Here is a 12,500-nt window from a genome sequence, read left to right on the forward strand (position 1 = left end):
TCAGGAAGGAATTTATTTTTCCCCTTATGAGATATCATTGGATGATGTGTCACTGGAGTTTTCTGTCTGCGTTCCTTTGAATCAATATACTGTAAGTATGGATATAGGATAAAGTATCTGTCGTCTAAATCTAGCATACAGTAGGTTGAACTTGATGGACTGATACAGGAAAAGTAAGCGCAAACCCAAAAATATAAAAACAATAACAGATAAATATCACCAAGAGGAGATGCTGCTGGTGTGAGGAATTTCACAATCCCTCAAAGTGGCAGCAGCAGGAGAACATGGAGCGCAAGAACTCCTCTCATAGGTGGAAATGTAGTTCACAGGAATCCGGTCACAGTATACAGCATATGGCAAAAGAAGAGAGAAAAAATATAGTGTAATACAGTTTAATCAACAAACACATCTAGAGCAGTGAGCTCCAGTCCACTCACATGCTCCACGATAAAAAACAGCAGTGTAACCACTCAGGGTTCAGGAACGGCACCACCAGCACAGCTTCGCTTGACTCTTCTGGTTAGAGTCTCTCACTTCCGCATTTCGGGCAGCGTCTGACGTCACAGATCTGTATCCAGCTGTCCTCCAATGGTAGGGGAGGTGACGGGCTTCGTAGCATCAGTGGCAACACGAGAGCCTTTCAGCGGGGAGACGGCTGTGTAGCAGAGAGTGGTAGTAGTTCCGCACTGCTCACAAGTCACGGCGCAGATTCTAATGTCCCTACGCGTTTCATTCGAGTATACGGACTTCAGGGGTGTATCATAAACTGCCTTTTTTTTATCATGGAGCATGAGAGTGGACTGGAGCTCACTGCTCTAGATGTGTTTATTGATTAAACTGTATTACACTATATTTTTTTCTCTCTTCTTTTGCCATATGCTGTATACTGTTACCGGATTCCTGCGAACTACATTTCCACCATTGAGAGAAGTTCATGCGCTCTGTGTTCTCCTCCAGTTGAACTTGATGGACGCATGTCCTTTTTCAACCTCATCTACTATGTAACTATATAACTATGTTACACTAGTTTTAAAACAGCAATCCCCTTCAACATGCATTGAGAACTAAGTTCATATTATGATGTAACTTTGTTCACCAAACATAACTCATCTTTTCTGGGGGTTTTTAAAGCCCAAGGGTTGAAGAATTCTGCAATTTCTATTTGTTTGTTTGGCTTCTGTGGTTTAAATCTCTGGGGTTTTTATCTCTGGGGTTTTTGTACATCAGTCATATAATGACATAAAGATACCAAAAATGGGAGTTTCAAAAAACACTTTCGAGAAGAGGAACAAAAAAAAAAAATCTTAAAATGAATTTAAAATGCTCGTATTTGAATACCAAATACAATAATACGGGTATCGCATGGTTTTAAAAATAATTAGGTGTATTGCCATGCAAGGTGGAAATCTAGTACTTATGCCAACTCTAACACGAGGAGACAAAGAGGAAGTTATTTATCTTGGCTTGAAAAACGTATTTCAATATTGATGTTAAACCTTAACGTCAGTTTGTAAGTTCATGCTGGTATGAACTGTTATATTAACTTAAACATTTTTATCTCTTTTGTACAGGAGGTGCCAAGCAAACATTGCTCTTCAAACATGTGAACCTCATTCTGCACTAAAGGTGCTCAAAGTTTTGTGAAGTGATTTGGGGACTGCTGGACCTGCACAGGCAAACGTCTTAAAAGCACATTCAAAAGTCCAGAGGTCTGACCATCAATGCAGCCCAATTGCCAGATAGCCAGCATGTTATGTGCAACCTGATTTCCTTCTGTCCTTCAGCAACTTCTATACTTTTCTTGGGATTGAACAAGAGCTGAAATTAAAGCATAATTACATTAACAGATTGAGCCAAAGATCATACTTTCTCTGCAAAATGAGAGCAACAATGAGCAATGTGAACCGAGACTTTTCAATCAGTGCAAAGGGAAGATCTGGGCTTATATTTCTTAAAGAACTGATAGAAATGTGAATTACAAAATAAAACAAGGTAACATTTATGCAGACCTAATGCTCTCCAATGACAATGAGCTGAGGTTTATCTCTAATGTTGCCTAGTTTAGGTTCAAGTCATTTATCATAAAAGTCATACAGAGTCACAAGTGGTTTACAGTATCTGACAGACAATACAAAACCACAAATGGTTTGCCTCAAAAGTGGCAGAAAGCCACAAGTGGTTTATCTTATTGTATATCAGGGGTGGAACAATCCCGGGCCCCTGGTTGCCCTGGCGCCTAAAATGTAAGCGCTCGCACCTGTGCTTTGCACAGCTCTGACTGATCTTTCAGTCACCGCCAAGACCAGCAACCGTACCCTCACCATGCTTTCATGCTCGGTGCTTGCTTTGTGGTCAAGCGGTGACTGGCTGCGGGGTGACTGACAGATCAATCACGGCTGCACCACTTAGTGTCGTGTGCAGTGGCGGATGGCAGGGGGCTGGGGGAGGGTTGCGAGTTGGAGCACTCCAGGGCTCTCTATCCACCTTTAAGACCCACTGTAAAACACACTTGCTTAAAGATGCATATGAGTAGCACTGTGGCTAATACTATACATGATACATAAAGCGTGGCTCCTGCAGACGCACTTACCAGAATTCCCTCCTACTGTCTCTGTACGTTCTTCCTACCAATTAGATTGTAAGCTCTTCGAAACAGGGACTCGTCTTCCACAATGTTACTTTTTATGTCTGAAGCACTTATTCCCATGATCTGTTATTTGTATTATTTGTTATTTATATGATTGTCACGTGTATTACTACTGTGAAGCGCTATGTACATTAATGGCGCTATACAAATAAAGACATTGATACATAATACATACATATACTGGCTTAATAAAGGATATGAGTAGCTCCATGGCTGATACTTTACACCTCATACATAAAGCTTGGCCCCTTGCAGACGCACTTACCAGAACACCCTCCTACTGTGGCTGTATGTTCTTCCTACCAACCAATTAGATTGTAAGCTCTTCGGAGCAGGGACTCCTTTTCCTAAATGTTACTTTTATGTCTGAAGCACTTCTTCCCATTATGTGTTATTTGTATTATTTGTTATTTATATGATTGTCACGTGTATTACTGCTGTGAAGCGCTATGTACATTAATGGCGCTATATAAATAAAAACATACATACAGACACTGTGGCAGGGGAGAGTGGAGGAGTGTCTGTGTGTGTCAGTGCGTGTCAGTGCGTGTGTCTGTGTCATCGTGTCACATTCACACTAATGCAGAGTCCCTTCTCCGCTTAACAAAAACGGTGGCTCAAAAAAAAAATTCGGCCTCCTAAATACAGTATTCTATATTATTGTTCACTGCTGTATTATATGAAACGCAGAGCCCCGTGTGGTGTCTAAGAGAGAATACATTGGTCTGTGGAGTGAAGCGAATATAAATAGTTTATTTGGGCTGCTCCATATCCCATATTCTATTTATTTTACTTCATTTGTTTCACTCGGGTAAAATGTTATATTTGTAATACAAATATTTAACCTCCACCTGAAAATTAACATGCAACAATTATTAACGGTTTTGAATACAGGCATACCCCGGTTTAAGGACACTCACTTTAAGCACACTCGCGAGTAAGGACATATCGCCCAATAGGCAAACGCCAGCTCGCGCATGCGCCTGTCAGCACGTCCTGAACAGCAATACCGGCTCCCTACCTGTACCGAAGCTGTGCGCAAGCGGGGAGACTATAGAGCCAGTTACACATGTGTTATTTACATTAGTTATGTACGTATATGACGCTTGCAGTACAGTACATGCATCGATAAGTGGGAAAAAGGGAGTGCTTCACTTTAAGTACATTTTCGCTTTACATACATGCTCCGGTCCCATTGCGTACGTTAATGCGGGGTATGCCTGTATACAGTTGTGGCATGTACAAATATAATTGTAGCCCTCCTTGCCCGGATTTATAGGAGTTTACATAGAGTTGAACTACATACTGCTCAGCCTCTCATGCCTGTTCAGGGTGCTGGGTCGGTGCAGGCCGGGCGTGGATATGCAGATAAAATAAGGATGTGCGCCAGGAACTTTTATAGTACAAAAAAGAGCTTTATTTACATCTGTTTAAAAGGCTCGCCATACAAGGACATACTTCACACTAGACATATTAACTGGTGGTAAATCATAAAGTTACTCTGTGCTCCTTCCCCTGGTAGCTCTCACTACTATCCTGGTGAGGTATGAATGCTTATTTCCCTTAGTATTAGTTAAATTGGCAATTTCTTGCATAGCGTCAATAATGTCCTATCTCAAGTGGGCCCATATTGGGAATAAATTCTGTTCTCTGTGATCGGTAAACTTTACTGTGTACTGCATACCTCGTCCATGCATATTGGATCTGGAGTTTACTAAGGACCTTCTGGTCTGGCCGATCCTATTATACTCCGGAGCTACTACTCTGAGAACTCCTGCTAAGCACAGGCTTACTCCTTTTCCTGCATGAGAACAATCTTGGGCCATTACTATAGGCGCTAACTTCATAAATCTCGAGTATCCTACCTAAAATCATTTGGCTTTGTGCCTGCGCTTTCTGGCCACTAATCTCAATTAATGAACAAGAAGATGGTTTTCCTTACTTTATACAGTATTTTACTATTGCTGTCTGGAGGGCCCCAAAGGACATTTAGCGTGGAGATCAGAAGTTACAATTATTTGCCATCGTCAAGTTTCATGGCCTGAATTCTCGGAACGAAAAGTTTCTGTTTTTTTTTAATCTGGCTGTTTTAAAAGAATCTTTTGAACAGTCTTGTTTGCTAATTCCTCTACATTGTAAGCACTCACGAGCAGGCCCTCTGCATTTATTATATCATTGTGCGTTTATTTGTTCTTATTTTGTATGTCACTCACCAGTGAACACGCAACTCCCACATAACGTGATACATTTTGTGTGCGTTAAAGGGGGTGCCGGTATCTCTCTACTTTTTAAAGCTCCTTGTGTCACGCGAACCAACACGGAGTTGCACCGATGACGTCATGGCTTCCTATTGGACCGCAGGACGCTGGAGCTTTGAAGAGCGGCCATTACGTGATCCCTGCTAACCGAGCAGAGCGACTACTGACACCTACTATGGAGGTAAGTATTTCCAGAAGCAGGGGGTCCCCGGAGCTGAAATGAATGGGTGTTAAGCTCCCAAGACCCCCACTTCAATGTTACGTTAAAAAAAAAGAAATTCACAACAACAACAAAAAATCGCCGGCTTGGATTTCCGCTTTAATGCAGCAAACTCCCCTACCTAACGCCCTATTCTTTTTTTTTCTGCATGGGAAACGAGGGATAACTGGAGCTGAATCACACTATTTACAGCTCCGGCAACCCCCCCAGATTCCCAAGACACCGCGAAAGGTACTGGTGTTACTTCATGGCTTTATAATCGCCTGTGTCACATGGGCCAATAGGAAGCCACGGCGATTGACATTGCGATTTCCTATTGGTCCATGTGCAGCAGATGTAAACCACAATTTCGACTCCCCATCAGGGGACTGAAACACCGGTACGTTTACTGGTAAGTATCTTGGAAACCGGGGAATCACTGGAGCTGAAAATATCCTGGTTCATCTCTGGGACCCCCCCCTAATTCCCATTCTGACCAAAAAAATAGAAGGTAAAGCAATAATGAGCAGCTGAGATTTCTGCTTTAAGGAATTGTAATTGAGGATAACCGATAACTAATTATATCTGCAAAAGGTACAGTTTTTAAGCCAGGTGCAGGAAGGAAGCTAGGTGGGCGTGTAGTGCTGGGTCTTTAAAGGTAATGTTACTAAGGCTATAGTCTTCATCAGCTCACATGACCCCTGTCTGAACTTGTATCCAAAGTGGAAAAAAAACCTATGTTGGACAGGTTGTTAAATGAAAGGCTATAATCAATATAAAACAATGTGACAGCACTCCAGTGCATTACAATGACAAAGACTGTACTGCACTAACACGTTAGCACTGGAGCAACGCTACAAAACGTTTCAAATAAAAACTTTTTAGCTTACTTTTGATCACTGTTATTGTGTTTCTATAGTCAGCACTGAACGGGTTACGAGAAATCCATCAAATTGTGTGTGTGAGACACCAGCAGCAAAAAGATGAATTGAAAATGTATATACACAATTCACATTTAGAAATTCTACCATCTTAAAATAAATACACAACAGTATAATGCAATTTCACATCTAGATACATAACGGAATTCCTTGTGTAATTACAGTAGCTGACCCCCGATGCATCGTCTGTGTCCTGTAACCCTCTATAAACAGCCGCCTACACTGGTGCTGCTTATTAATACAGATGTGAAAAAGAGTTCCAACTATGTTCGCAAAGTTTATTTCATTTTTTTTTTAAACCACAATTTCATTAAATATTTTGCCAAACCTCACAGGGCTAAAAAAAAAAAAATGTCTAATTGGTCTTTGATGCTGCAGGAAGGCTGACAAATCCAGATCTACTTTCACTCTCTCCCTAAGCATATTTCATGGTCTGTTTCTTTATTCTTGGGTGAAAATGTCCACATTTCTAGTTATTACAGTGGTTTGGAATGCAGCAGGGGTGTAAACCATACAAGCCCACACCACAGACCTGGTGACGATGCTGTCTTTGGGTTTGGGGCTATCAACACAGAGATCCCAATAAAGTCTGCAGTACGGTTTAGTTTGGTTCCCATAAATACTGACCCACAGTAATACCCATCAATTAGATTTAGGGATTGTAGGTGTAAATCAATTGTAACAATATGCAAGGCAAGTTGGGTGGTGGACAGGGAAAAAGAGAAAGAGGAATTGTTCCACCAAATATAAACTTCTGCCCTAGATCATCTTGGCGAATGTATAATTAGCACTTGACATGTTAGGGATTAGCACAATGTTATTCGTCATAAAGTTATTTCATCCCATTTTAAACCGCAGCTGCCAATTTAAGAAAGTTCAAAGACGGGAGAGCGTGTATTAAAAAAAAATAACATAGTAAAATACCATTAAAATGCATTGGACGCAATGCATTGTTGAGAATCCATCACATGTATATGTGTGCATGATTTATATATATATCATCATTATTGTATAAATGTATGTCTAAAATAAAGACTGTATATGCACTCTTTCCTTCATGTGAATATAGCTCAACAAGATTTTTTTACATTTAAGTACAGTATTCTAGCAGAGCAACTGAGACATAAATTATTTCCCACACTAAATGCATACAGTACATAAATCTCTAACATGGAAAAACATAGCTGTTCCCTTTTGGCATTAACCCCTAGGACCTGCAGGTGGCTTGATCTCTCTGCGAACATCTGCACGCCTCATTCTGCATCTCATTCTGCACCCACATCTGCCAAGCTGCCTGATTCACACCTTTCACCCTTCAGCCTTATCTGTTGCTACACCAGTCTGGGCAACTGTATTAGGTGCAATCTTTTCACCTCTTCAGTAACTCTTTCAAAGACAGGGAGTACTCAAACATTGTTTCTCAATGCATTGCAACTACTCCCTGGCACTTATGTATATCTTTATTTATATAGCGCCATTAATGTACATAGCACTTCACAGCAGTAATACACGGGACAATCATATAAATAACAAATAATACAAATAACACATAGTGGCAAGTAGCGCTTCAGACGTAAAAGTAACATTTAGAAAAAGGAGTCCTTCTCCGAAGAGCTTATGTGACCACTTCTTGTAATGAGATTCCCTGCAAAACATTTCGCCAAGACTCAAATGGCTAACAAAGTAACCAGATTATTAAACTCTCAGTGCAAGATCACAGGACATTGAGGGTAACATGGTGTGCGCACCTTATATATATTCTGCGCGTTACACAAATCTAGCCATTTTAGAGAATCTCGCAAGCGAATCGAGTGATTTTAGAGCATTTTTAAAAATTAGCATATTAAATGAAATTGCACATTGACTTAATCCTTGACGATTCGCGTGCGAACTGCGAGATAGTCATTGCTTTTTTCGGCCAAAAGCTCAAAAAAAGGGCCAATTTTAGTGACCTTGTGCAAACATTTTGCATGTCTCTAGTGGGGGTCAGTAGCTGTACCGCAGGGAGGCTTTTAATGTTGTTAGGACTGTTAACTAATTATTAAGAGTCCACAGAAAATGTATTACCATACTCAGTGTAACTTTATATATACTGCAGCATTATATCTACAAGGGACAAATATGAACTGCCCCTAAGGTCTGTTTCCATGTTCTGTGTAACCCTCTCTGTGCTGGACAGCAGCACAGGTGTTAAACACTTACTCTTCTTGTGTAAACTTGGCACTCACTGCACCAGCAGATTAAGTACTTTTGGCGATTATGTTAAATGAGAGTTTGGGATAGACTAGCAGGACACCCATGGTGATCTCCACCAGCGTCTGAGGACTGAGTGCCAAATCCGCCCATTTACTCACCCCCTCCCTGCAAGTGCAGGGGCATGGAAAGTGTCCAGGTGAGAGGGGAAGAGGGGTAGAGACAGTTTAAAACCATAGATGTTCCTTACCTTCCGTCAAAATCCCCAGCAGATTTCATGCATAAGGAGCAGGCAATCAATAACCTTAAAGCCAACTCCATGGCCATATGAGGCAGACTCAATGTAAAGACACCCCCCTCCAAAAAATAGTCAGCAGCAGCACCTCTCCACAGCAAGGATACTCAGGGGAGAAGGGAGATGTGGTGTCACAGCTACTGTAGCTCTCCTCCCCTTATCTTCACACCCCCCTGCAAGAGGTGAACTCTCAGTGATCCTGAAGGTGAAGCAGCCCTGGCTTCCCTGTGGGAAGTGATTGGTAGCAGGTCTGTGTGGTGGTGTGTGCCCTACTCCCTGGAGGGAGCTCTGACACTTAATGCTCAGCCCTGCTCTGTCTCTGGCTCAGTATCCCTCTCTGGGCTGTGTGAGTGAGGAGGAGCTGGAGTTAGCACACACACACCCTCACTGCCTGTGCGCGTCACCTTCTCTCTCTCTCTCTCTCCTATCCTCTCCCTCCCTTCATTTCATCTTTCACACCCCGGTCCTATCCTTATCTCTCCCTCTCTCTCTCTCTCTCTCTCTCTCTCTCTCTCTCTCTCCTGATCACACCCCTTAGTTTGCTCCACTTCCACAGCACTTCTACTCCTGGCTTTTTTTTTTTTTTTTTAACATTGCAGAATTCCCACACATTTACCCCCCAGTTTCTCTCTCCTTCTCTCTTCTGCATTTTCCACTTTCTCTTTTATAACCGGTTTATTTAACATTATGACTGACCTGCTAATCACCCACTGGGTCGTCTCCACATTTCTGCTGTTTCTTCCTGCTTCCTCTTAATAGTTTTGTCTTGTTCTTTCCACTCACTTTCACTTACTGTCTCACCATCACTTTCTCTCTTCCAATGTCACTGTCACATTTCATTCCTTCTCCCTCCTATTTCTTTTTGATAATCCCCAAGCTCACTGTGTTACTAAGTACCACTACCATATGTGCTTTTATTTACACATTTAAACTATTACTTTAAAGCAGCAATACTACTTTCCAACTCCCCCCCCCCTTATTTCTATATGTAAAGCATGTGACGATGTAATTCTACATTATTACCTAAGATGGCAATCTTTTGGTGGTCCTGTTATAAATCTGTAAATATCCTGATTGTGTGCCTAACATAATGACTGCTTCAGTCAGTGTAAATCAGCAGCTACAATGTATCCTTATATTGCTAAAGTAACATTATTGTTACAGTTTACAGCTCAACCTGCTAGGAACATTTGCAACAAATTACAGGAGGGCCCCACTAATACGGCAGGTTCTGTTCTATGGCGCATGCGTGAACTCTGTTCTATGGCGCATGCGCGACCTCGGCAGCCCCCATTCTGCGCATGCGCGATCTCGGCAGCCACAGACATGGCGGCCCCCTTCTCGGTACCGCCGTATTGGCGTATCGCCGAGAAGCGAAACGCCGAGAAGCACGGATCCTACTGTATCCCAAACAGGAAAGTGTTGCATTGCTTGGGAAGTGGGCTAAAACCTGCTATAGAAATCAAATGATGCTTTAAAACGCATTAAATATGGCATTACAGGTTGAATAAAAATGACAAAGTTAGTCACTATTATCTAATATTACAGAGCTGTTCATTTTTTAAACATAAGATTTAACATGTTTTGCTGCTTTAAAAATAAAATAAAACATTATATTTGGACCTTCTCTGCCCTGCAATGGACCTCCTAATTGTGCTCTTCTGAAATTCAACAAGATTTGAAAATACTTAATGAAATTACCAATACTGACTACTACTACCAGTTTTGTTGGAGTAGTTAATTTCATTCACCCAGTGCATTATATTAATTAAAATACTATATAAAATGCAAACAATGTCTTAGGGATTTGTTTAACATGTATCTTATTGACTGCAAAACTGGTATGAAATTGGTAAAAAAAAAATTAAAAAAAAGAGGATCATTAGATTATCAGAGAAATAAATCACATTTCAATCTGAAATGTTTTTATTTTTTTATATATATTTTTTTTTTGCGTACCATTTTTGCTTTGTTAAATAACCTTCAAAAAGGTAACCTGAATGCCTGAATAGATAGGTGGTTTTCCACAAATAGCGGATCATTAATGTTTTGCAGTTGTTAAACTGATACAAAAAAACAGCACCATATCGAAGTACTGTATATTGTTTTCTATATGATTTGTTTTCTTTGAAAAATCCCATGCTGTTTTTGCACAACTTTTGCAGCAGATATAGATTATCTTTTATACAAATTAATTTAGTGGTGATTTAGAACTGAACAGAAGGATCAGTGCCAATGACAATAAATATAATGTATATGTTCTATTCACTTGTCAATACCTGTACTGCGCATGCGTTCCATACAGTTCTTACATACAGTTTGCATGCGCAGAAATTCAATGACATGCATATGTGTTTCAACAAGGTTCCATAGAACAGGTATGTGCAGAAATGTAATAACGCGTTCCATACAGGTTATATAGAACACGCATGCAGCGTGGCCTCTCACCCCCACTGATGCCCAGCATCACGTGTAGGCTGCACCCCACACTCCGGAAGATAGGCCCACCCATAAGTCAGGCCCTACTTCCGCATCCGCCCGTGGAAGGGGCCACTGCCCCAAGGTAAGGGTGTGTGTGTGTGTTTATTATGTATATGGGGAGGGGTTATTATGTGTATTTGGGGAGGGAGGGGGTTATGTGTATTGGGGATTATTATGTGTATTGGGGAGGGAGTTTATGTGTATTGGGGGGGGGTTATGTGTATTGTAAAGGAGGCGTTATGTGTATTGGGGAGGGGGGTTATTTTGTGTATTGGGGAGGGAATGGGGGTTGTGTGTATTGGAGAGAGGAGTTATGTGTATTTGAGGATGGGTTGTGTATTGGGGTGGGGGTGTTATGTGTATTGGGGGAGGGAGGGGTTATGTGTATTGGTGGGGGGACTTATGTGTATTGGGAGAGGGGATAGGGGTGTCTATTGGGGGTGCGGATGAGGGGTGTATTGGGGAGGAGATAGCGGGTTTGTATTGAGGAAGGGGGTTATTATGCATATTGGGGGATGTGTGTTTTAGGGGTGCGGTTATTTGTATTGGGGGAGGTTATTGTATTGGGGCGAGGTGGGGGCGTGGGAGAGAGAGGTGGGGGTGTTGGAGAGAGAGGTGGGGGCATGGAGAGAGGTGGAGGTGTGGGAGAGAGAGGTGGGGACGTTGGAGAGAGAGAAAGGTGGAGGCATGGGAGAGAGGGAGAGAAAGAGGTGAGGGCATGGGAGAAAGGGTTGGAGGCATGGGAGAGAAAGAGAGGTGGGGGCATGAGTCTATATGATCCAAAGTGGCCAAACGGGTCGCTTTTGGCAAACATTCCCCATTGAGGTCAAGTATATGACCACAAAAGACAAAGAAAAAAAAATGGGTTACGCCAGTAATTATTGTGGGAAACTACATGATCATTATCTGCATCTCACATCATCCCAAATCAATCATTGTTAACCCTAGAGGTGGACATGTACATCAAAAGTAGCTATTTGTCAAAGTCTCACACCTGCAATACTAGGTCAAATACAAAGAAGGCAATGGGGAATTTTTTTCCAGAAAAGGCCTTTTCGGACGTTTTGGAGCATATAGAATCAGTTCCTAAATGGGTTAAAATATACACGCAACCGGAGCAGGAATCACTAACATCAAGAGCACTATTTCCAGAAATGTTCATTAAAGCAATGTTTGCAATGTCGGAGCTTTACACTTTTACACGAATGATGAAGAAACAGGATTTGAGAAGACAAAGGAGAGCTGATTTTCTAATAGAGATGGGTTTTTTTCTCCGTACAGAATTAGTGCTATTAAAGATAGGCAAACTGATTTCCAGGAGAAATGCACAAAATTGCCCAACATGGTGTTGGCCTCTGTGGCAGTGAAGAAACGAATGATTCACATATCTTCATGGTTTCTGCACCGCCAACTCCCTGTAGGATCTTCCCATTGGTTGGGCTGGTGCCCAAATTTAGCCATACACCATCGTCATGAATACTTGCAA

The 12,500-nt window shown here is 41.6% G+C and overlaps 1 protein-coding gene across 8 annotated transcripts in view; it reads right to left on the bottom strand.

Moving 5' to 3' along the window:
• NPNT (nephronectin) overlaps positions 1-8,944 on the bottom strand; it is a 112,613-nt gene extending 103,669 nt beyond the window's left edge. For 3 of the 8 annotated variants that reach the window (XM_075608677.1, XM_075608657.1, XM_075608629.1), the window contains exon 1: positions 8,489-8,944. In XM_075608677.1, coding sequence (XP_075464792.1) covers positions 8,489-8,565 — 77 coding nt within the window. In that variant the 5' untranslated portion in view covers positions 8,566-8,944. Of the gene's footprint in view, positions 1-1,716; positions 1,736-8,488 lie in introns of those variants that run through there. The other 5 variants (XM_075608639.1, XM_075608648.1, XM_075608667.1 and 2 more) reach the window with 5 other exon arrangements.
• Between the last annotated feature and the right edge of the window lie 3,556 nt (positions 8,945-12,500).

The sequence above is a fragment of the Ascaphus truei genome, chromosome 1, assembly GCF_040206685.1.
Source record: "Ascaphus truei isolate aAscTru1 chromosome 1, aAscTru1.hap1, whole genome shotgun sequence".
Lineage (NCBI taxonomy): Eukaryota > Metazoa > Chordata > Amphibia > Anura > Ascaphidae > Ascaphus > Ascaphus truei.